This window comes from Panthera tigris, chromosome D3 (assembly GCF_018350195.1).
Source record: "Panthera tigris isolate Pti1 chromosome D3, P.tigris_Pti1_mat1.1, whole genome shotgun sequence".
Taxonomy (NCBI): Eukaryota; Metazoa; Chordata; class Mammalia; order Carnivora; family Felidae; genus Panthera; species Panthera tigris.
The window spans coordinates 1,982,097-2,006,653 of record NC_056671.1 but is presented as its reverse complement, the minus strand read 5'-3'; the positions used below and the strand labels follow the sequence as shown (position 1 = coordinate 2,006,653).

Genomic DNA, 24,557 nt, shown 5'->3' with positions numbered 1-24,557 from the left:
CGTGCGAGGGACACACTGGTCCTCCCCGAGCACCCCGCCTGTGCCCTTGCAGACCGTGCCGGTCTCCGCCTTCCTCCGCTCCCCCGCGGCGGTGAGACCGCGCCGTCTCCACACGGCCCTTCGGAGGAGTTACGTTTTGCTAGTCTGTCGGGTGGCGAGCAAGCTGACGTCCGTCCGGGACCGTTGCGTCAGGGGCTCGCTGGTGCAGAATGACGGCCGGCGGAGTCCGTGGCTGAGGAGCCCCAGAAGTTCCGAGAGGCCTGTTTGTGCGTTCAGCCAGCAGTCGGTACCGTGGCAGAAAGGAGGGCGTCGGAGGGCCCTTGAGTGCACCTGGGCTTGTGGTGGCGCCGGGCACCTGCGGGCTGGGCACCCAGAGCCGCTTGCTTCGCTGGAGTGGAGGCTACTTCTGGGTCAGCCTTTTGTGTCTGTACGGTCACGGCTTTTTAGCTTCTCGGTGTTGATGGCACCCATTTCTTAGAGTGAGTTTATTAGTAAGCGCTCAGAGCAAGTCAGGGAGGTTTTTCAGAGTAAAATGCTACTCAGCATTTTCCGATATTTTGGAAGTGGATGTTAATGTTCTTTTCTGTCTCCTTTAAAAACCTTAATGCTTGCGTTTTCTCACTAAAAGAACGGTATTGGCTTCCGGTCTTCGAAACGTTGTGAGCCTTACTGGATGTGTTTCTCTGAGTTCAGTGCTCCGTCCGCACGGACAGGGTCGGGGGGGCGGGGTGGGCAGAGGAAGGCGCGGAGAGGCGGCTGCCTGCTGGTCTCCTTTTCAGGTCCCTGCTCTAGCCCTCAGCATCTTCTAGCCCCGTTGCCTTTCTCTCACACGGAGGGGAAAGGAAATTTCCGGGAAGTAAGGAGGAGACGTAACGGTGCAAGTTGATCTCACAGCCCCGAGCTGCATGTTGTTTGGGATTTGGGGACACAGCCTGTGGCCGTGTGGGGCCTGGGGCTCTGCTGCTGGGAGTCTTTCAAGTCCTGTGGGCTTGGGTCCCAGAAGGAGCAGAAGTTGCTCTCGAAGAGGAGCCTGGAGCCCGAGTGAGGGGAGTCGGTGAACCGGGTCCTGCCCGGGGCGGGGTCATGCCCAGGGTGGCTGCCGGGGGGGGGGGGGGGGGGGGGGAGGGGGGGCGGCCTGCCGGCTCCCGCTCCGGGGATGGGCTAGACGGGTGTGGGGGAGGGGACTTCACGCCGAGGCCGCACGAGCCTGACCGGCTGCCACGGGACTGGAGCCACGTTGTGAGTTGTGCCAGGACGTGGTGGCTGCGGGGAGAGGTGACCGAGCGCAGGGTGTCTCAGGAGCAGGGCCAGGTTCCGCCCAGCTTCACCTGCTGCATCTGGGAAATGGGGAGGCGACCAGCCAGGGTCGTCAGAAGGAATAAAGGAGAGTGCTTGACACGGTACCCGATACGCACCCCATAAATGGTGGAGAACTCGTGTGTGAAGTAAAGTAATACCCGAGAATCGTTCCTCACTTTGAAGAGATGCGGTGTGGATGTAAATATCCGTAATTACTCTTAGAATCACAGTATTTGTGTTTTGATTGAAATGGTGGTGTTAACTTTATAAAAATGCGTAATGGATTAGCTCATTTAGAACATTTGGCAGAAGAACAAATCAGAATGTCACCTCATCCTTACGACTTTGTTTTGTGACATTTGCTGAATCGCTTCCTGTGATGTCAGAGGGCCGGAACCCACCTGCCTTAGGTTCCTGGGACTGGCTTTGTTCTATCCAGAGCCGCAGTAACTGGGCAGCAGGGTGGTGTCTCTGAAAATACCTTCTGTTTATTGAAGTGACATCACCTCCCTGCCCCTCGTCTGTTTGGTTACTGCTACCAGGAAGGAGTGAAGTTAGGTTTACCACGGAACAGAAGTTCCCAGTTCGGGGTCTCTTTGACCATTTGCCCAACAGCGTACCCTGGACCACCTTCCCAAGCCAAACGTTCCAGATCCCACTGCACGTAAAGCCCGTGGCATCCCAAAGTTTGCAATCCAGTGTACTGAGGCTCTTCAGGAGCCAGTGCTCTGGTTGGGAAAAGGGCACGGGGGAAACCGAGGCATCGGTGACCGTCCTGTTTATCAAACGTCCATCCCCTGCCAGCAGGGTCCCGAGCGCCTTCCGTGCACCAGTTCACGTATTCCGTGTTTCAAACGCTGGATTTGACGTGGGCCTTGGAGGTGGTAGAGGAGGTGCGAAAGTAGTCGAGCCGCACGTGCTGCCCTTGGAGGGCTGCCCTGCGGGGAGCCAGGGCCAGGTTAGGGGCCAGCACACCTCCTCGGATGCAGAGCCGGACGCTCGGGGAGAGGGACTCCGTCCTGGTGCGGGAAAACCGAGCAGAGAGTCTCACTGGGGGAGACGCAGAGGGCACATTCGCTGCTGCCGTGGGGTGGGCTGAGGGGTGATGGGGACCCCTGATTCCTCGTGAACTGGTAACGCTCGGACACTGCTCGCACCAGCCCCCCTAGCAGGGATTTTAGATTCGAGGTCCTATTCTCCACGTAGAAGAGGCTCCGAACCGTGTGCCGAATTTAGTGTTGCAGTGTGGTAGGCAGATGACGTGCTTACCTGTTGATTAGACACCGGGCACGTGCACGCTGTCCCCTCACACCCTGGATCGGTGCCCTGCCCTGGGGGGGTGGGGTTCTGGTTAGAGCCACATGAGTGGGTTGTTGATTGACTGTGAGAGCGTGGCTAACTCGGTGTCGTTACATTCGTCCGCATCTGCATCATCATCATCGTCATCATCATCGTCGTCGTCGTCGTCGTCGTGTTTTAAGCCCAAGACTAACAGTAATTGTGGTGAAAAAACGAGTGAACGCCCGATTTTTTGCTCAGTCTGGAGGAAGGCTTCAAAACCCACTTCCTGGAACAGTTATTGATGTGGAAGTTACCAGACCAGAGTGGTAAGTTGTGTAGTGTTCGCTGAACATTGTTTTCTGCTTTATCCACTTTAACTCGTTTACTTTTATGTTTTTTTTTTTTAATTCATTTGAGAGCAGCTCACATGTGAGCGAGCAGGGGAGGGGCAGAGAGGGAGGGAGGGAGAGAATCCAAGCAGGCTCCACAGTCAGCACGGAGCCCGACACGGGGCTGGAACTCATGAACCAAAAGGTCAGGACCGGAGCGTAAATCAAGAGTCAGATGCTTAACCGACTGAGCCACCCAGGCGCCTGTTACTTTTTCTTCTGTTTCTTACGAATCCTAAAGTCCCCGATTAGTTTGATCCAATAGTATTGCTAAAGCCTAGGATTTATTTGCGTCTGAAATGGTCAGCAGGTTTCTGTGCAGTTTTTCTTTGGGGGAAGACGGTTCTTGTCTGTGGCACTAATGATCTAGAGAGGTTAGAACGGCTGCTGTAGATTGCTTTTGTCTTTTCTTTCATATCTGTATCTTCATCCAGATTGTTTTCTCAGTAAAAATTTTTAGGTCTGTAATGCTTTTAATTACCCAGAGGCCAAAATGTTTCATCTGAAACACAAGCACAGGTAAGAAAAGTGGCTTCTGAGTAAACATTTTTATGCAACCTGGGCTACACTTTGCCGTAGGAAAATAAGCTAGTAAGTAGGACCTGAGGGGCCCGTGGTAATGAGATCAGCGCACAGTGTTCCGCTGCCCAGTGCTGAAGCCCGCTGGCCCCTGGGAAAGCCCTGTGTGCGGCTGGGCGCCCAGCCCGTAGGTCCTGTGGGTAGTGGGAGGTCCTCCCTCGGCCCAGGTTAGCCCCTCCTCGGGAAAGCACGCTGTTGGGACTGTTCTGTTTCATCGTATTGGCGCTTTTTCAAAAGGCCGATCTGGGGCTCCCGGGTGGCTCCGTCAGTTAAGCGGTGACTCTTGGTTTCGGCTCAGGTCATGATCTCACGGCTTGTCAGTTCCAGCCCCACATTGGGCTCTCTCTGTGCTGACAGCGTGGAGCCTGCTTGGGATTCTCCCTCTCCCCCGCTTGCTCTGTCTCCCTCAAAAATAAATTTAACCAAATTTAAATTCCAAAGGTAGATTTAACCAGAATCAAGTGCAGGCCTAGGTGCGAAGCTGTTAGTGTGCTGCTCCTGTATAAACCGCGGGCACAGGAGGGTTTCTTCTGCTAACTTTGTGTGGATAAACGATCACACAGGTTTCAGTTCTGTCAAGCGACCGTGAATGCGTGGCCTTGGATCGTGGCAGTGCTTCCGTAGGATTCTGCTACTGGGGGGGAGTCAGCTGAGGAAGACAGAATAGCTAAGATGCTAACTTAAGTTCCTTTCCCGCAGGATCCCTTAGCCATTCAGAATGACCCCATGGTACTTTCTAGTAACGGTATTCCTGCTGCGGTAACCAGAGCTCAGGGGGTAACACGGACCCGAAGACAACTGATGTAAACAAATTGGGTAAAATCCAAGTTGAATTAAGAAGTATGAAAACATTTCATTACTTTTTATTAGATGCTGTTGAAAATTTAGCTGATGATGCTGTTGACATACCTGGAGAAGTCCACTTTTAAAAACGTCTGTTTATTTTGAGAGGGAGGACGGGAGGGAGGGAGAGAATCCCAAGCAGGCTCTGCACTGTCAGCATAGAGCCCGGCCTGGGGCTTGAGCTCACGAACTGCGAGATCACGACCTGAGCTGAAATCGAGAGTCAGATGCTCAACCGACTGAGCCCCCCAGGCGCCCCTGGACAGGTCCACTTTTAAGGACTAGACCAGAGTCGGTGTCAGCCGCCAGCACTTTGGACGGTGACTTGCCTGTGTTGGGAACTGAGATTTTTGACTCCAGCTCTGGTGTGAATTCTCTGTTCTTTGGGGCAGGTTATTTGTCACTGAAACCCTCATTCTTCTAAAACACTACAGTGTTACAGATCAGTCCTGATTTTTATAATTTCTGTAGTTTTCAGTGAACCTAGCAAGTTGCACACGTAATCCACTTCAAGTCTGGTAACAGCCTCTCTGGATTGACGTTTTGTTGTCCGTCTTGTCCCTTTATGCTGCACTCCTTGGTTTTGCTTTACCATTTGGGTCCTGAACGAATTGTGCTTATGTCTTCGGACGCTCTAGTCTAAAATTGTTTCTTATCCTTGACGAGTAACATTAAGTGTGTTTTTGTTAAGTAGCACCGGGAACAGCAAGAGGGGGAAAGGTCCTGGGGTGAAAGCAGATTTTGGAAACCGCAGAGCCCGCAGCGAGACCTCCTCCACTCACCCCCACCGTCGCTGCCTCTCCGGGCCCGTGTCACGGCTCCGTCCTCCCCTGAGCTCCCGTGTCCACCGCCGCGGAAGCAGCCCCGTCGGGTGCCGAGGGTCCCGAGGCGTAGTGGCAGCTTGAACATCCGAGATGGTCCGCGAACCGCAGTCTCTGACTTCAGGAGGCCCGCTCTGTCTTGAACGAGGAGGTCACGTCGGCGCGCGGGATCCCTTCGCCGTCCGCTTCGGCTCTCGTTCGCCTCACGACCGTGTGGTTTTTCTGCCGTCCTTGCAGGTATGACTTTTTTATCGTGAGCCAGGCGGTGAGAAGCGGCAGCGTCTCGCCCACACACTACAATGTCATCTACGACAACAGCGGCCTGAAGCCGGACCACATACAGAGGCTGACGTACAAGCTGTGTCACATCTATTACAACTGGCCGGTAAGTGTGTTCGTTCACTTCGGTGAGACTCGGAAAGCAGTTGCTGGGTTTTTAAAGGCCTTTTATAGTTGACACCGACACGTGTAATGCACACCAGATTTAGAGTAACAGGCCCTGTGTTTCTTCCTCTAAAGGGCGTCATCCGGGTCCCGGCTCCTTGTCAGTACGCCCACAAACTGGCTTTCCTCGTGGGCCAGAGCATTCACAGGGAGCCCAACCTGTCGCTGTCCAACCGCCTGTACTACCTCTGACCTCCACCAGAGGACGACACACAGCGGTTTCTGTGTTGGGAATGTAACGTCGGGCTTTTCTTAAGCTTTTTATTTCTTTTAGCTGTTACCTTTCTAGATGAAACTTGGGGAAGGAATTAGGTCTGGAGTCTTATTTCTAGCATTGCTACTTGACTGGCTTATAGGTAAACATTCAAATTTTACATTTTCTCTTGTTTGTTTCCTCAGCTACAGCGTGAGGATTTTTGTTTTGGAGAAAAGCTATGGATGAGGTGCTTTGTATTATAAACACACTTTTAGACTATTTGAAAGGTGGGGATTTACTCAAAAGTACTTCCAGGAGTGAGCAAGTCCTTCTTTGTAGGCCTTACGTTAATTATCTTCTTTTTGACATATTTTCATTTAAGGAAGCTCACTAGAACTGTAAGGTGGGGTTTTATTTGGGTGTCTGATCTATTTTAGAGGTGAAAGCTGCCATTAAATAACCTGTAACTGTATGCGACTCTGTGGAGAAGTAGGCTGATTTTTTATTTCATTTTGGGGCTAGGTGGTATAGGGGTTAAAAGGAGATGGTTGAAAAGTTTTAAATTTCTGTCCAAAGAAACATTTTAAGACTCTTAAGAGGTCAGTAATCTATATTAACATTACGAGTTGTTTTGCAACTGAGACATTATTCTGCTTGTTATAGAATAAAATTGGATTGTTACCCTGTTCAGGAACAGTTTGTTTTTACTGAAAGCATCTGCATTTTCATTCATTTACTGTATTTTTTTTTAAACGGGGAGAGTTCACTCCGTCAAAGGGCTGTGATCCATTTACAGAAGCGAAGGTCCATGAGTTCGAGCCCCGCGTCGGGCTCTGTGCTGACAGCTAAGAGCCTGGAGCCTGTTTCCGATTCTGTGTCTCCCTCTCTCTCTCCGACCTTCCTCCATTCATGCTCTGTCTCTTGCTCTCAAAAATAAATAAATGTTAAAAAAAAAAAAAAAACCACCGAAATCCGCATCACTTGAACTTGAGGGTCTACGGCTGCCATCTGCGAGTTTGCAACCCAAGAATGGGAGCCGTAGCTCAGAAGTGCAGACCAAGAAGGGTGGTGTTGAGTTGATAATCGTAGCTGTTCACGTTTACGTATCTGTAGGAATTGCCAGGAAATTCTGCACTTAACGAACGGAACTCACTTCTAAATGTTGCTTGTAAATGTAACGGGTGTGAATGTTAGCGATCGTACATAAACTCGTCTGAGCATGTTATACTTGTCTTTTCAAATAAATGCCTTATTAACATGAACGAAAACCATCTTATTTTCCTTTTAGTTGTAGCTAATAACTACATAGCTATTGTTAACACTGATCTTGGCTATTAGCCCAGGTTCCTTAACCTGCTTCCTTAACCCTGTGAACATGAGAGGGAAAGGAACAGGGCCTGCCTTGCGAGCGTTCGGAAAGCTGCCGGAGACAAGATGCCGTTGCAGAAGTTGCGTTAGACGCTGTCCCGGTTCAAAGGGGTGTGAGGACGGCTAACCCTGCAGCTGTGACAGATTGGTTTGGGGCATTTATGTGTGGATTTGTAGTGCTGCCCAGTAGCTGTTAAGTCAGTAAAGCGTCATCCATAGCAGCTTTTACATGATCTCAAAGGTTTCAGGTCTTTACCGATTCTTCAGGATTTCAGTCTAGAGAAGTTACAGTGGCCAAGAGACGCTCACCCAAGCCCGAAGACTCTGCCGCCACGGACGGAACATCTGCTCAAATTCGTTCCGGCCAAAAGGGTTCTGGCTTGGCTTGTTCACTCATCCCGGGCAGTGGTTCCCAGACTGAATGTTAAATGTCACTCATTCGCCTGGTCTGGGTCCGCGCCGCACCTAGGCCCAGAACCTCTGCCAGGTGAACTGTCCCGTAGACACATCCGGGGCTTCGTCTGGGGACTTGGGCCAGTGCCAGGTGAGAAGGCATCTGGAGCCTAGTCGACAAGAGGATATGGGGGGGGGGGGGGGTCTCTGTTGTCTGCTTTCTTCGCTGGTGTTGATGGGCCTCCTGGGGGGACAGAGAGGGCCAGAGGGTCTAGGTTTAGGTGTCCACCTCACCCCCTTGGAAGGGGCACCCTTTCCACAGTAGTGCTGGCAAAAACCCTGGCTGTCTACACCTCTGGGAACCTAAGGGATGCACATCGGGATAGGTTGAGCCCGGCTCCCGTGCCGTGTCCAGGAGCGCACGTGTGTGCGATGCCGAAGGGACGGCGCCCACGGGAACGGCAGGGGCCGCGCTGTGCGGTCTGCCCCCCCTCTGGTCTGTCTGGGTGGAGCGGGCCAGGTGGGGACCTCGGGACCCTCCGCTTCAACACGTGGCAGAAACACCCGTTCCGAGCATTCCCTACTTGTCTGTCCCAGGCAAGCCCACGACCCACCTCGCTGACACGCCGACCCGCGGTCAACGCTGCGTGTCCCCAGTCTGCACCCTGCCCCTCCTGGAGGGCCCGGTGCCTGCCCCTCTCCACCCCCCACCCCCGCCGGCCCTGCCGCTGCTGCCCTGCTTCTCCAGCAGCCTGGGGTTGGCCACGGCCACGTGCAGCCCCCTCCCCTGTCACTGGGGTCCCCGGACTCCCTGCTGCCACACCTGCTCCCGCCCACCTGCGCGCCGGACACACCCGCTCCTTCCAGGATGTGCTATCATCGCGCCTCCCCTTGCCCCACATCAGCGTTTCCTCTGCCTGCCTCCCTCTCCGGGGCCGACAAAGCCGGCCGTGTTTTTTCCATCCTAAAAAGGCCCCCGGGGCCCCCGTGGTCCCTTTAGGTGGGGGAGGTTGGTAAGGTGTCCTCCTACCTTCATAGCAAACGGCAAAGCCAGCCACTTACTGGGGTAACTCCCCGCGGGGGGGCCCGGTGGGGAGGTCGTGACCGGCGGGAGGACAGGAGGGGGGTGGGCCGAGGGAGGGAGTTCGTCCCGGGGACCCCACAGCCCGAGGTTGGCCTCCCGAGCCACCGCAGCAGAGAGGACGGTCACGTGAGCCCGCCCGGCTATGCTGGCGGGGGTCCCTCTCGGCGCACCTAGCGGGGTCCTCGTGCGCTTCGGTGCCACGTGGGGGGCTCGCCCTGCCGCTGGCACTTCGAGGCCGGTGACGGCGGCCAGGGTCGTGCAGACCGCACGGCTGTGGGCTCTGCCCTCAGCAACGCAGTGGCCGCTGGTGACGAGCCGGCCCCGCCCCAGCTTTTCTCCACTCCTCACTGCCGAGGGGGTGACTGCCCCGGACTTCCTGCCGCACAGGGGCCTGTGCGCCCCGCACCCGGCCTCAGACACCCCCGTGCTCAGAGAGCCATGATTCTGGAAGCCCCAGGCACAGGCTCAGTCTCCTTGCACGTTTCATAGCAAGGGGAGGCCGGGTAACAGTGGCCTCCTCCCGGGAGGTGGCCCTGCCTGGGGGGAGGGGGGGGTGGTTTTCAAAGTCCGGCGCGAAGCATGCAAGCAGCCGGGCCGAATGCGGGCCACGGGGACACCAGAGTGGTTCTGCAGGCGAGCACAGCACTGAACTTCCGGGGCCGGCATCCAGGGGTGCTGCCGAGGCCGTGTTCTGCCCCCCACCCCCCGAGCTAATTCACCCTCCTTTCTAGCAGAGGTCGAACAGTCCAGTCCTCCAAAACTGGGCCTAATCGTTCACATAAGTGCGGCAAGAACAGCGACGGGTCGTCTAGGCTCCCTTAACTCTGCTGGGGCTTTTCCTAAAGAACTTCAGTTAAAAGTTTCTTTAATGGCTTCATTTTGGGGAGCGAGTGAAAAGGGGAGGTGCAGGGAGAGACAGAGGATCTGCAGTGGACCCTGTGCTGACAGCAGAGAGCCTGGCGCGGGGCTCGAACTCACCCTGAGATCATGACCGGAGCCGAAGTCCGACGCTTGACCGCCCGAGCCCCCGCCCCGGGCACGCTTCTCCTAAGGAATTTCAGATGGAGCCTTCAACAGCCGTTCAAGGCCAGGAGCCCCACCAGATGCTCACCCGCCAGCAGACTCGCCTGCAACACCGTCTGCAGCTTGGAGTTCCCTCCCTTCCTGAGGCCCCCAAGACCTGCCGAGGTTCCTGAGCCTGTCGGGCAGCGACCTCCCTCATTCACCTGGTCAGGCTCCCGGGAACCCCGGAAGCAAGGTACCAGGCCAGTGTCTTCCAAGGGCTCTGTCGGGTCCGTAAAGTCAACCCTCGCTCCCTAAAGCCGTGTGGGCGCCTCTGTCTCAACTACACTTTCCAAAGCCTTGTTGGTAACAGCCGGTGTTTCCAATGACGTCATGTCACAAGAACAGATTGTCCTCAAACTTGTGCGAATAACGAACCGATTTCCTTCTGTTGCCACAAGCCCCAGCCCCGTCCTCCTGGGTATGAACTGACACGGAATTCATCACTCACACCCCCAGGGCCTGTACCTGTTTCACCAGCATTTTCACCCGGGAGAAAGCCTCTTGGATGGCACCCAGCCCCTCGGCTTCCGAACCAAGCCACATACAGGTCTAACACCTGCGCTGGTCGGGGAATAAAAGGCCTCCGGGAACCTAACGAGAGCCTGGAATTCATCTTAGGGACCGGGAAGGTTCATACTGTGTCAGCGACCGCATCCCGCATCACTTTTATCCGGTGAACCGAATGACCCCGCCCTGGGCTCTTGCCGGCACTGACCTGCCATCCTCCGGACGTCACGCCGTAATGACGCGGCCGCTGGAGACCGAGGGTGACTCTCGGGGTCCGCAACCTGAGTTCACCTGCCCTGGTTAGATCCAGACCCTGCGGAACGTCTACCCCCACGTGTACGCAGGGATGGGGTAACTATGCACCAGGAAACAGGGGGAAGAAGCCCGCGGATCCGTAGAGACTAACGGGAGCTTGCTAATCTGTCCCCTGTAACCATCGATAAGCCTTCTTTCTCCCCCAGATTTCAAGGGTTTCTTCAGGTAGGTGTGCATCCAGCTCCAATGCCTATCGGAGCTGGTTCAGTCTGTAGCAGGACCAGCAGGACCAGTAGATGCTCGGGTCGCCCCCAGCTGCAGACCCTAGAGGGCAACGTCGTCCCTACCCTGGTCTCCACCGCGAAATTCCTCCATTACCGGACTGGCACTCGGCACACCAGTTTCTGAACCTTCTTACAAGGAAATAAACTCCTTTCCCTGAGGTCGTGCCTTCCACACGCTGGACAAGACCGCATCGGCAGGTTCCGATTTTCTCGCGGGTGCCAGATGCGACATCTTGCCACAGCTGGGAGAGGCCTGGATGGGCTCCATCCCATCGTCGTCGGCAGGATCCTGTGTTCCCAATTTTCCCACCCGTCCGTCTCGTCTCCCTGCTGCGGGAGTCTCGGCGAAGCCGGTCTCCACCGCGGCTGCCGGAGCAGCAGGTGCGGCCTCCATACCGGCCTCTAAGCGCCGGGCGGGCTGCACGTTTCCAACCAATCACGTTAGCCAAGGGCCGGGGTCCTCTCGAGCAGTGGCTGAGGCCACCCGTGACCCCCCAGACCCACGTAACGTACTAAGGTGCCCCCGGCGTCGCAGCCGGGACGCCCAACCTGCCACCGCCTCGGCCCCTTTGCTCCACCAACGCCACGGACAAGGGGAAGGCCCCCCCTCACCCTGGGCAGCCCCCTCGCCCACCGGCGCCTCTCTGGTTTCCGCCTCCTCAGGAGGTGGAGGAGGGTCCGTGTACCCTCCAGACCGAGAAGACCCTTCACTTCCGAAACGCACGCACGCCAGCCCACCGCTCGCTGTCGTTCGGGGCGACTTACCGCAGCAGACGACCCAGGACACCCCGGCCACGCTCCGTGCAGGACGGCCCGCAGCCCGCAGCTTTTATGGAGCATGGCCGTGAGGGTCTCTGCGGGTTCTCCGCAGGGGCGCCACCTGTATGCCTGAGGGCGGGGTCTCTGCGAGTTCTGGCAGGGGCGTCACCTGTATGCCTGGGGGCGGGGTCTCTGCGAGTTCTCTGCAGGGGCGCCACCTGTATGCCTGGGGGCGGGGTCTCTGCGAGTTCTGGCAGGGGCGCCACCTGTATGCCTGGGGGCGGGGTCTCTGTGAGTTCTCTGCACTGGAGGGGAACCCAAGATGAAGGACCTAGGACGCCCCCTTAAAACAAAATTCTGTTGCCCTCAACCCTCTCATTTCCTCCGCACCCGGTGGTCTTACCGAGATCCCCCCCCCCGCCCCGCCCCGCCCCCGTGTTGCTCATCGGTGGGTTCCCAGGACTCACACCCCACACCCATGTCCCCCGCCTCGGAAGCGCTCCGTGTGTCCGGCTTCTGGGGTGCCGTGCTCCGATGTCCCCTCCGCCCCCCCTCCCCGGGGCCTCCCGGCTTCACGGAGGGGCGCCTCCGGGTCTATCTGCGGAACCCCTGGTAACTCCGTCCGTCCCCACGGCTCACTTCTGCGAAAGCGCTTCCCAGATGCACCCACTTTCATCCCGTCTCCCTCCCGAGGATGGCTCGGGAGGGCAGTGACTTGTGTCCGCTTCACTGGCGTCTTCGCGGTGTGGTTCTCAGCCACCGAGCCGGTACCGCCACTCCTGCACTCGTGTTCCCTGGGCGCGGCCGAGTTCAGGAACCCTGTCTACTCAGCCACCTGCGGCACACGCCGCGCACCCGAGTCGCTTGTCCTGCGCGAGCGTCCATCCGGGCCTGGGACCTGGACACGGGCGCGCGCCGCCCTGCCAGGGCTGACGACTGGGATGCCAGCACACCAGGACAGGAGGGGCCAGCCGCCCGCGTGGGCAGCGGCCGTCAGGCGCCGAGCCCCAGCCTGTGGCCGCACCTCAGCTGTCCTGCCGCCGGCGGGTTTCCTTTCTGGGCCCCGGCTGCGCAGGCGCGGCCACCCCACCCTTGTCCGCGCTGCCCAGCCCCCCGCCCCACCCCCTCCCACCCCGCTCCTGTCCGGTACAAGGGTGCGATGGGGGGGGGGGGGCGCCAGGGGCAGCCCTCCCGGCTGCTGTGTGGCCAGGGCTGCTCCTGGCCCCGGGGCCACCACACCTGCCCTGTAAGTGGCCGGGACACAAGGCTTTGTTTGCTCCAGGGCCTTGGAGCTCCTACCTTAATCTGCAGTGTCTCCGCCCTTCCCGGTCCGGCCCCCAGGCCTGCAAGCGGGGGCCGGGCAGTCTGCGCACCTTCCTAATGGACAACACGTCCCTTGTGTCCCCTCTCACCGACTTCTGTTTTAAATCCACTCACCGAGTATCCAACGTACACCTCCGCATCCCCAGCTGGACGAGCTTCGGCAAATGCCTACACTCGCTCTGCCATCGTCAGATTTAGAAAACGTCTACTGCCTCCCTGCCCCTTTGCGAAGAGTCCTTCCCACCTGGTCCCCAAGCAACCAACGACGTGCCTTCCACCTGCTCTGGGATTGAGGACCAGGAAAGCCCGCACCCTGTGCCGCTCTGGGCAGAGTGTTTCAAGGACAAACCCACGTGACTGTGTGAGCGGTGCATTTGCTAAGCTGTGTTCCGTCCCATGCGGTTCCACGTTTATTCACCAACGCAGGGATATTTGGGGTGTTTCACGCGTGGGGCCACTACAACGAACTGTAGCAACTTCTGAAGGCTTTACGCGAGTATCTACTTTTATTTCTCGTGGGCAGACACGCGGACACGGGCCTACTAGACCTGCGAGCTAAGAGTCTGACCGCATGGAAGCCGCCCGGGCCCCGCTCTGCGAGACACGACTCCGGCCGCCCCGCGTCTTCACCCGTATTTGATGATGTCGGTCTTTTTAATTTTCACAGAATTTTAAAATGTTTAAAGTCAACCTAAGATTAAACACACCCATAGCAGTGGGCGTAGAATGTTCTCTCATTTGGGTTATTAACTGCATTTCCCTGCTGGCAAACGATACTGAGCATTTTTGTGCTTGCACACTGGCCGTTTTTACATCTCTTATAAAATACGTGTTCAGGACACTGGGTGGCTCAGTTGGTTGAGCATCTTTTTTTTTTTTTTTTAATGTTTATTTTTATTTTTGAGAGAGACAGAGGCAGAGCATGAGGCAGAGAGAGAGGGAGACACAGAATCCGAAGCGGGCTCCAGGCTCCGAGCTGTCAGCACAGAGCCCGACGCGGGCCTCGAACTCACGAACCGTGAGATCATGACCTGAGCGGAAATCGAGAGTGAGATGTTCAACCAACTGAACATATTCTTTCTAATGAAATCTGCATTCTTAAATTTAAAAAAAAAAATTGCTTTAATCCTTATTTATTTTTGACACAGAGCGGGAGCAGGGGAGGGGCAGACAGAGAGGGAGACACAGAATCCGAAGCAGCTCCAGGCTCCGAGCTGTCAGCACAGAGCCTGATGTGGGGCTCGAACTCATGAACTGTGAGACCATGAGCTGAACCGAAGTCAGTCACTTAACCGACCGAGCCAGCCAGGCGCCCCAATCTCCCTGTCTCTACGCCCTTCCCCTTCTCCTGCTCTCTCAAAATAAAATTTAAAAAGTTCCAATCTTCTGCACTTTTAAAAAAAAATTTGGTCTTATTGAATTGGAAAATGTTTTTCTACCTTCTAGACAATTCTTTTGTCAAATACACGTGCTATGCATTATGCTGCTGTCTCCCAGTTTCCGGCTTGCTGTTTTGTTAAGTATCATTCAAAGAGAAGACATTTTTAAATCTGCTGAAGTCCAGTTACCAGGGTTTACTTTTTTTCTGGCCAAATTTCTCCGTTTTCTTTTAGCAGCTTGATAGTTTTAACTTTTTCATTTAGGGCAGTGATCTGTTTGGGATTAATTTTTGTGCACCACGTGAGAGGAGGGTCAGTTTCCCACCTCCTCCCCTGTAAGTAGCTCTTTCTGCAACATTTCTTTCTAGAAAAGACCATACTTCGCGTCTTCCCCTACTGAGCTGTCTCGGTACCTTTGCGGCAAATGAACGCACCACATATGTGTGAGTCTACTTCCGGACTCCCCAGTTCATCCCGGTGATTTCAACGTGCGCATTTTACACAAAACCAACACTGCCTCCGTCACTGTAGCCTTACAAGTCTCAAAATCGGGCCACGTGACTCTTTTCAAACTCTGTTCAATCTTTTTCGAAATTGTCTCGGCTGTTGTAGATCATTTTGCATTTCTGTATCAGGACTTAAACCAGCTCCTCAATTTCTAGACAAAGCTTGCTGGGATTCTGACCGGGATTTCACTAAATCAACAGATCCGCTTGGGAGAAATTGGAAATTTAACATTACATTTTCTACACCACCAACATATTCCATTTAAGAGCTCTTTTATTTCTAAGTGACGTTCTTTATTTTTCAGTATACAGGTTTTGCTCACATTTTGTTAACTTTACCCTGAAGTATTTCACGGTTTTGATGCTAATATAACTAATCACATGTATTTTTATTACTGTACCACTTCTCTTTTAATTTCTGTCCTAATTGTTCCCTGCTAGTTTGTAGAAATACCGATGATTCGTGTACTCTGACCTTGTACCTGTTCTCTTGCCCAATGCACGTGAGTTCCAACAGCATCTTGTAGCTGACTTCGCATCATATCATCTGCACATAAACACCATTTTGCTCCTTTCTTTCCAAACCGTGTGATTTTTCTTTCCCCTCCTTTCCTTCTTGCGCTGCCTGGAAGCCCAGCACGATGTTGAATACAAGCAGTCAAATGGACGCGCCTGTGTCGTTTTTGATGGAAAGAAAGAAGCGGTCCGCGTTTGCACCGTTAAGTATGGGGCTGGCCGTTAATTTTATGAAGTTGAGATCAACTCCTTTCTTTGCCGAGTTTCTTGAACAGCTGTTTTAATCTGCTAATATTTTGTTTAGGGTTTTTAAAAAAATTCGTGGTGCTCTTGGTCTGCAGACCTCTTGTGACGTCTAGTTTTGGCATCTGGATACGGCTGACCCAAGGGGTCTGGGCATCTGTCTTCTCTCCAGGAGTTGTATACAGTCGGCATCATTTATTCCTTAAACGTTCAGTAGTGTTCGCCAAAGCGAGGTGCAGCTCGTACTGTCGCGGGTTTGCCTACATATTTTGGGAAATTTGTACATTTTTTCAAAGATGTAGAGGAACATTAGTTCTGGCTACTTTTGCTCTTTTTTTTTTTGAGAAATTGTCAACTTTTTTTTTTTTTTACTGTGGTAAAGTATACGCAGGAAACTTCGCCATTTCAACCATCTTTAATTGTGCGGTGGCGCAAAGTGCATTCACACCGTTGCGTAGACTTTAATTTCTTAAATCAGCATTTCTTGAACTAGAATTCTTTTTTCTAACCTCAGACATGCCGTTGCATCTAGCACTGTTTTTACATTAGTTCTTCAAGGTGGATTCATCTTGGGCAACTAAAGCTCTGTGCCCTCCGACCTTCCCGTGCCCCCCTCCCCCCCGCCCTGGCACCCAGCATCCCACTCTTGGTGGGTCGGTCTTGGATCTCACACGTACACGACATTGTGCGGTGTTCTCCAGTCCCATCATCTGAACTGTAAAGCTGCCAGGGGAAAGGTTACAAATACGGTTGGGGTTCACCCTCGAAGCCTTGGCTGTACGAGAGCGGTCCTCGCGCACAAGACATACCCACTCAGCGCCAACTGCCTCCGTTTCCCCGAGCGGGCCGTCTGTCGCCTGTGCGCACGGGAGAAAGGAATTCTGGGAGGCTGCTCTGATGAAAAGCGCTTGAAACAAAGACACAGAGTAAACGGCCTTGTATAAAATAACAAATTTTATTTCTAGAAAATATTTTACACTAACTGAACACATGCACACACACACATGATATGTAACCACACACTGAGTAACTTCCTTTTAATAAATGGACCACACACTAATATATTACAATTTACAATAGAGGTTTTGAAGACACAATGGGGGAAAGCTTGGTCATTCGTTTATAAACCTTCCATAAATTACAAAAGAAAGGCAGTCTGAAAAGTATGTATAAAGAGTAAAAACAATTTACAAGTGGACAAGAATTACAAAATAGAAACCATCAAATACATCTGCCGGCAACTTTGCAAGTCTCTTGTTCGAGTGCCAGTGGTGGAGACTGGTGTGGAATCGATGTGAACAGACTGAGATTTCGGGGGCTGTACGTGTGGCTTGTGCATCGTGGGGGCTGCTCTACTGTGTGTTGCTCGCTGCTGGGGGCTGTGGGGGGGGGGGCGGGCACTGGACAAACACGGAAGTAACAGAAATGCATTTGCCACGAGAGGGGACACGGAAAGCCATGAGCCTGGTCAGCTTCCTGGCAGGTTGGAGGAGTGGGACTTGTCCGAACAAAGTCCCTCCCTCCCTCCCTCCCTCTCTCTCTCTCTCTCTGTTTTTGAATGATCTGAGTAAGTAAACATTTCTTTTCTGTGTTTCTGTGTTACCCGGCTGGCTTGGAAAGACGAGAAGCCGGGACTCGGAATGCACAACTCGATTCCAGAGCAGTGTGTCTGTGGGGGTGACGAGCGCTGAATGTACAACACGTACGAAGTGCACACCGTAGATTTTATTGGACAGTACAAACCATTGTGCGTTTATAAGGCAGAACATCAAGGCGGTTAAACTAGGAGTTTCAAGACCAGAGTTAGAGTGAGTTATGCGTCATGAGGCAAGCATTCTGGAAAGGGGGTCAAGGTGGAAACCATTCCTTTAAGGGCGGATGACAAATGCACAGAGACCGGAGGGGCCCGAGGAGCCCCTGGCCCCCCGCGTGCGTGCGGAGGAGCCCCCCGGCCTCCAGGCAGCCCTCGGGCAAGAGCGGGGCGGGGGGGGGGGGGGGAGGAGTGGGGGGGAGGCGGGGGGGAGGGGCACCAGCAGCTCTTTGTCCTTGCGGTGGCCTTAAAGTGCGCGGCGGCGCAAAGAGCGTTTCTCTACTGGTGTCAGGGGAGAAGAGTGTTTGTTTAGGAAGGTACTTGAGTCATGAAAGCCCTAGTTTGGAATTAAGGAGAATTACGGAGGTGTGGGAGTTGTCCAGAAGCACATGGGTCATTTCACTGCACCCAGCCTTTTCAGCAGTTTCTTGCCTTTGGAAAGCAGCCCCTTTTTCTTTTTCGAGGACATTTCCCTGCCTCTCCCAGGACTACCAGTACCCATAGATGACGTAGGTGACCCCGAATGGAGATGGGCTGAGGGGGATGACGCTCTCCTTGCTGTACCTGAACCCTCGGGAGGAACCTAGTAGGTACAGTGTGACAGTTTATTGAGTGCGTGCGCGCCAACAACATCCATCCACTCGGTGACATCACACTGTCCCCGTCTCCCACCAGGCAAGACAAGGGGCGGCCCGCGGCTTCCCTCGGGGTGGAAAGGGGGCCCCGCAGCGGGCCCGAGGGGGACGGCCTGGCCACCACCGGCTGCTTTGCCGTCACTTTGTCTTCGGGGCTGGGGGGCGGCCGTTGCTTCGGCAAAACAAAGCTGGGTAGTAATTTACTTTGTAAGTCAAGACCAAATGCGGGAGCGTGGGAGGTGGGGGTGCCGCTTTGAGTGGAAGTGGCCGAGGACCCCTCGGCATCGCACGAGCGAACGCTCTGAAAGGGGGCTTCGGGGCTCGGCTATGGAAGTGCGGACCGTGGCGGGGGCGTCCCCGAGGGGCGGGCGGGGGGGGGGGGGGGGAGGTTAGTGGGCTACAGCAGACGGCACACCGGTTGAAAGAAAAGAAAAACTAAAATGAACCTCAATTGCAATCAAAGGAAGCGTCGAGGCCCTTGTCGCCTTTCATCATTTCCAAGCGACTGGAGATGAGGTTTTGCCAACAGAGCGCGCGCCGCGGTGCCTGCGGGTCCTCCGCGCGGTGGCACCCGGTGCGTCCCGTCCCCATCCCCGTCCCCGTCCCCGCGCTCTACGCGCCGGAGACCCGGGTCCTCCGCCCCGCACCCCTCGCCTCCCCGGCCGCAACGTCTGCCTAGCACGGGTGTCCGGGAGCCAGCAGGCACACGAGAGGAGCCAAGGGCCTGACGCTTGCTTGGATTTAAAATCAAGGTCTCGTTCCAATGGAAAACACCTAGTAATAAGCATCCCAAAGGACACCTGAAGATACCATCTATGCGTCTGAGGCAATCATTGGAGCTGCATGTGTCGCAAAGCTCAGGACTGCACTGGGGCCCCCGCCCGTGTGCTCGGAACACGTGTTTGTGCTTTGGCGAGGAGCCTCGGCTCGCTCGCGCGAGAGAGGTACGGTGGCTCGAGCGAAGCTCGCCTGGCATGCCAGCCGGCCCGGGGCGTGTTCGGAGCCAACGCTAGGTGGCCGCACGCCCACTACTCATCTGCTCGATCTCGAGTTAACGTGTTTGGGAGTGAGATCTCCTAGAGTAAACAGAGTCGTGAGCTTGTGCTTTTTCCGAGGGGGGCTAACGATGCGATATGCAGCTTCAGTTATGAGGAGACATTGGAACATTCTCTATGTAAACAAACAATTAGCCTGTTAAGAAATATGTTCCCAATGTTGGCCTTTGAAATGTTCTTAATGGAGACAGTAGGAAAGGAGTTTTCAACATGATTATCCTACTACAGATTCAGTTGCTTTACAACTGAGGCCAGTAACGGCCTGATGTTTTAGGTCCAATGAGTTTTTGAGACATATTTCTTTTTTTTTTTTTTTTTTAAACCCCACAGTGAAGCCTTAAGTCTACTGCACTCGTCCGTGTAAGGTAGCTTAAGTTGGTATCTTTATAGGTATCTTCAGCTGCTCACTTACGTGAAGGGCTACAGTGCCTGATTAGGGTGTGAAATGAACACTCTTCTTCTGTTTCCAAGCAGATGAGCAAAGAAATAAAAATATATATATATAAAAATGTAATATATAAAAACTGGCAGTGATGGAAAAAAATAAAAATGAGAGACTACACATGAATGTAATCGGATAGTCAGTTTTGCTCGAGGAGCCCTCGGGTCTGTGGCAAGAGATCTGAAACCCCGGCGGGGCAGGCGGCCGCCAGTGCCCCCTGGACGGAAGGACTAGCCGACCCCTTCGCTCTCAACCGAACCGGAATGTGCGTCTATGCTGTAGGACGGGGGCTCCCTTGGTGAGGAAAGGCGGATTTGGAAGAATCGAGAGGGTCTGTTTTGGCGAACTAAATAAGCTTGCGTAAGAATCTCGAGGCACAACCCCCAGGGAAGGGCGGAGACAAAAGATACAAAAATACCAGCACAAGGACCGTGGCAGGCCGTACGTGGCAGAGCGGGACACAAGTCAAAACTGCTGGGGGCGTGTGCTTACCCGTTTGGCCTTGGAGCGCGGCGGTGCGTCTCGGGAGTAGTGACAGGGCGCGTCGGAGAGGTAGACCTCCACGTCGTCAGGCACTTCCTCCAGGAAGTTGGAAGGGACAAGGCCTTTCTGCCCATTAAGTTCCCCCTGGAAGCACAGAAGAACGAGTTACCCTGTTTTTCCGGAACCCGACTTCCTGCTCCAGCTGCGGGAGGGAAGCTTCGAGCAGCGTGGCCTGCTGGGTCTGTTCTGGTTCAACAGCGGAGGAACTTCCAAAGGGACCCCGGTGTGTCCAAACCCACCCTGGTCACGGGAACAGCCTCACGACACGCCGACCGAGCTCCCCGGGGTCTGCGTCTGGCCGGTCTGGGCTGACGCCGAGGCACCTGTGTCTCGGGCAAGGGGCAAGGGGCCCGGGGCCACTCCTGGGCACCACTGGCTGGGATGCCCTCACGGAGCGGCCGTCGACCCCGGCTGCCCTCAGAATCCCTACGGAGCCTTGAAAAACGCCATCTGTGCGGCACGCGGGTCCAGACGGACCGAACCCATCCGGGGCGATGTGACGTGCGGGCAAGACGGGGAGCTACTGATCCGTCCACACACGTCATCTCTCTAAAAATCCAAACAACGTGGGCAAATGAAAGCACCTGCTGACCCCTCCTCGGACGATACTGCTTCCCTTCCGGAACGTTCTCTCCTTTCCATATCTACACAGGTCGCCATCCACGGGACATCTGTACCCAGCAGGTCACAGCCACCTAATGGCTTCTTCCCCACCACCCCCAACACAAACCTGCCCCCGCGGTGCCCAGAACCAAGTCCCAAACTGGTGACCCCCGGTGTACATGGGAATCTGCGTCCCTCTTCACAAGTCTAGGAAACGACGGCATGGGACGGGCAGCCGACTCCCTCCGCACCAGAAACTGCGCCCGAGGACACGGCCAACGGCGTGGAAAGGGAACCTACAGGATGGGAGGGTATCTGCAAGCCATTTATCTCGGAAGCAGTTAACGTCCGGAACGCATCAAGAGCTCTCAACACCACCACAAGAAACCGATTAAAAAACGCACAGGCGCCTGGGGGGCTCCGTCTGTTAAGCAACCGACTCTTGATTTCAGCTGACGTCACGATCTCGCAGTGTGGGGGTTCAAGCCCCACTTCAGGCTCTGCACTGACGGCACGAGCCTGCCTGGGATTCTCTGTCTCCCTCTCTCCCTACTCCTCCCCTGCTTACGCTTTCTCGAAATAAATACACGTTTTTAAAAACGGACAAAGGACTTGCATAGACACTTCCCCTGAGGAAAGACACATAAATGGCCAACAAGCACACGAGAAGATGCTCAACATAGATCGACATGAACGTCTTAGAGCAACGCAAATCAACATCACAGGATACCACCTCACATCCGTCAAACGGACAGGACAGAAAACAAAAACAATTAAAGAAAACACGACCAGAAAATAGTGTTGCCGAAAACACGGACAAGCCGGAACCCTCGCGCGCTTGCTGGTGGGGACGTGGAACGGAGTGGCTGCCGGGGGCAAAACCGTCCAGCAGCCCCAGTTAAACGCAGAAGCACCCCCCCGACCCAGCGATTCCGCTCCTGGGCCTAGACCCCCGAGAGCTGGAAGCAGGGTCCGAGGGACGTGTCTGTGCAGCACGCTCACGACTGTGTACTTCACGGAAGCCACGTGCCCCTGACGGGGGTGAACGGGGAGCCAACCCGTGTCCCCACCGCGGAGCAGCACCCGGGGGCGGACACGTGCTACGACGCGGACGGCCCCACGGGACTCGTGCCTGGTGAAGGCGGGCGGAACAGAATTCACGCGGTGACCGCGTTTCCACGAGGCCCCGACAGCAGGCGGGTCCGCGCGGACGGAGGGCAGACGGGGGGCCGGGACCGGGGGTCGGGGGGTGGGGGAGGGTAAAGGCCAACTGTGTTCAGTGGCGACGGAGTCTCGGGTTTGCGGGACGGCGACCATGTGGCGTCTGCGTCACGCCGGGAACGTATCCACCACCACTGAACGGCACGCCTGACGATGAGGACGGCCAATTGTACGGTTTTTGCAATTAAAAATAAAACTTAATTAAGCAAGAGAGGCGGCCCCAGGTACCTCCCACGTCTCCCCAGCAAGAACTCTCGCTGGGCCCGGGATGCACGTGCCCGGGGGCACCTGCCCTGGCTGCGACCCTGGAGACCCCTCTCCCCTTTCTGGCGAGCCCCCGATCCTCCTCCCTGAGGCCTCAGCTAACTTTCCTCAGCGTCCCTCAGACTCTCTCTAGGACACGTGCCCCCGGGCCTCTGCTCACATCGAGGGTCCCCAGTCACGTCTCCACGCGGGCACTCAAGCGTCTCCGCGGCCCAGACGTCCGTCAGGAAACCCGGCCCCACCAGACTCCCCAGCAGCATCAGAGAACTCGGCTCCTCCGGGTGAGGCCGCGGGCGGCTCGCGTCTGGGGGACGTGGGACCGTGTCCCGTGTCCCGTGGGAACGCACAGCCTCACGCTCAGCTCCCCGGTGGTGCCGCGTTCACCTCACGCGGGCCTGCGGCTCCCCGACCCAGGACGGTCCTGTGCACGCCGGCGTCCAGGCGGACCCCTGCTCCGGGCCTCCCACAGGCCGTCTTAGGAACGCACGCGTCGGAAGTGCTCACGACCCCCTCATGGTCGCCCCCTCTGCTGCGTGCTGCTGCATCTGACCTTCTGGTGGCCACCAGAATCTTCCGGGATCAACGGCACGGAGGCCGCTCCGTCTTGGAGAGGGTCAGCTGTCCTCCAGCTCGCTATTTGCCAAAGCACGTTTTTCTCTCTGCCGTGCCCTTACGCCCACGTTCCCAAGGGCACCCATCACCTGAGGCAGAACCTGGGGGTCCTCCCTGGACGACACTCTTACCCCAACTAGTGGCCTGAGCTCTGGGTGATACAGACGCCAGCTTCTGTCCACTTTCCTCCGTCTTTTGGCCCAGCCCGCAGCCTGTGCCCTGGCCCCTGGGGCCCCCACCGCCCTTCAACCACCTGCAGGGCAGGAAGCCTGGCACTGTCCCACTCACAGACCCTTGAGAGTCTCACCCAGGAGAAACGGGACAAAGCGTGAGAGGCCTCACTAATCAGGACCTGCACGAAGTGAGGACCCTTGAGTCCACGTGCCCGAAGCCGTGAACTCGTTGGACTCAAAGAGAAACCTGCCTCACAAAGGACTTGATGGTTTCCCAACTATTCTGATAAAATAAAAGGGGGTGGTGGGGAGGCTGGTGCAAGATGGGCGTCCTGTCCCCAAGCCACCACTGCACCAGGCCCCCCGCAGTCCTGCCAGCTCCATGGCGGCCCCTTGGGCTCGGAGGGCGGCTCTCACAGGAGGCACCCAGTGCAGAAACACTAAGATCAGCCTATCGGTGGACATTCTTAATAAAGTAACCGTAATAAAACTCTTTTCCTCAGCAAATGCCAGGAGCCATACCCCCAGGAGCACCAAGCGGGGAGGCCGGGCCCCCAAGGCGACTGGGCGGAGACCCAGAGCCCAGCCAACACTGCCAACAGCCATCAGCCCAGAGGATGGTCGGGGAGGAGTTCTACATTCTGTTGGTGTGAAATCATTAACTTTGCTCATTCGTATTTCTTTCTTCTCCCGTATGAAAACACATTTGTTACCTTACAAATAATCAGAAAGCTAACTTGTTTGGTATGTGTCCAGATGGAAGAAAATCTTAAATACAAGAATGTGGGAGGGCGCCTGGGCGGCTCAGTCGGTTGAGCGTCCAACTCTTGCTTCAGCTCAGGTCACGAGCTCACGGTTCGTGGGTTCAAGTCCCGCATCGGGCTCTGTGCCGGGAGTGCGGAGCCTGCTTGGGATTCTCCCTCTGCCCCTCCCCGCTGCTCCCTCTTTCTCTCTCTCAAAATAAATACACTTTAAAAGACAAAGACCGTGAATCCACGTGCCGTGTTTACGGCTTACACGCGTGGGAACTGCCCCTCACAGAGGGGAAGGGGCGGTGCGGCACACAGCACGGCCTTTCTGCATTAGACGGGACCCCGGGGAAGGGACACGGGGCAGGCGGGCCTCTCGGGGAGCCGAGCACACAGCGCGCACCTAAGTCAGGGGCGAAAGTATCGATCGCGAGGCGGTGCTTCCCGGGGGCTCCGGAAACTTACGTAATAGAAGCCATCTTCATCGATATCACCGAACACGGTAATAATGTCTCCCGTGCAGAACGTCAGCTCCGCCTGTAGAGACAAACATCAAGCTAGTGCCACTTTCCCGCACAAACCAGGAGGGTTTTTGTTTCTCCCAGGTTCTTCACGACTGCCCTACTGGCTTCTTTCTCTCGTTATTTTGGTGAGGAGCCACTCCCTCAGTCGTCGGGGAAGAAAGGCAGGAGGCCGCCGAGCGCCTGTAAGCACAGCTCAACGTGAGGCCCCCCGAAACGAAAAGCGCCCCGGCGCTGGGTCCGAGGCCACAACTCAAGACCGCTGCTGGGCTCCCCCGGTCGCCGTTCTTTGAAAGTAGTCAAATAGTTAACTGGAAAAACCCTGATCTCCAGGGAGACGTTCTCTGCAGACTGGGGACCGTTACATAAATTACCGCCCCCCCCCCGAGCGCCAA

The 24,557-nt window shown here is 55.5% G+C and overlaps 2 protein-coding genes across 18 annotated transcripts in view; one reads left to right on the top strand and one right to left on the bottom strand.

Moving 5' to 3' along the window:
• Nucleotides 1-6,559, top strand: part of PIWIL1 (piwi like RNA-mediated gene silencing 1) — a 30,937-nt gene extending 24,378 nt beyond the window's left edge. For all 4 annotated transcript variants that reach the window (XM_042963111.1, XM_042963107.1, XM_042963108.1 and 1 more), the window contains exons 20-22: nt 2,781-2,906; nt 5,450-5,597; nt 5,732-6,559. In XM_042963111.1, coding sequence (XP_042819045.1) covers nt 2,781-2,906; nt 5,450-5,597; nt 5,732-5,848 — 391 coding nt within the window. In that variant the 3' untranslated portion in view covers nt 5,849-6,559. The remainder of the gene's footprint in view (nt 1-2,780; nt 2,907-5,449; nt 5,598-5,731) is intronic.
• A 10,983-nt stretch (nt 6,560-17,542) lies between these two features.
• Nucleotides 17,543-24,557, bottom strand: part of RIMBP2 (RIMS binding protein 2) — a 95,175-nt gene continuing 88,160 nt past the window's right edge. For 12 of the 14 annotated variants that reach the window (XM_042963106.1, XM_042963103.1, XM_042963104.1 and 9 more), the window contains 3 exons: nt 24,107-24,178; nt 19,969-20,103; nt 17,543-17,927 (listed from right to left, as the gene is read on the bottom strand). In XM_042963106.1, coding sequence (XP_042819040.1) covers nt 17,739-17,927; nt 19,969-20,103; nt 24,107-24,178 — 396 coding nt within the window. In that variant the 3' untranslated portion in view covers nt 17,543-17,738. Of the gene's footprint in view, nt 17,928-18,568; nt 19,495-19,968; nt 20,104-24,106; nt 24,179-24,557 lie in introns of those variants that run through there. The other 2 variants (XM_042963097.1, XM_042963102.1) reach the window with 1 other exon arrangement.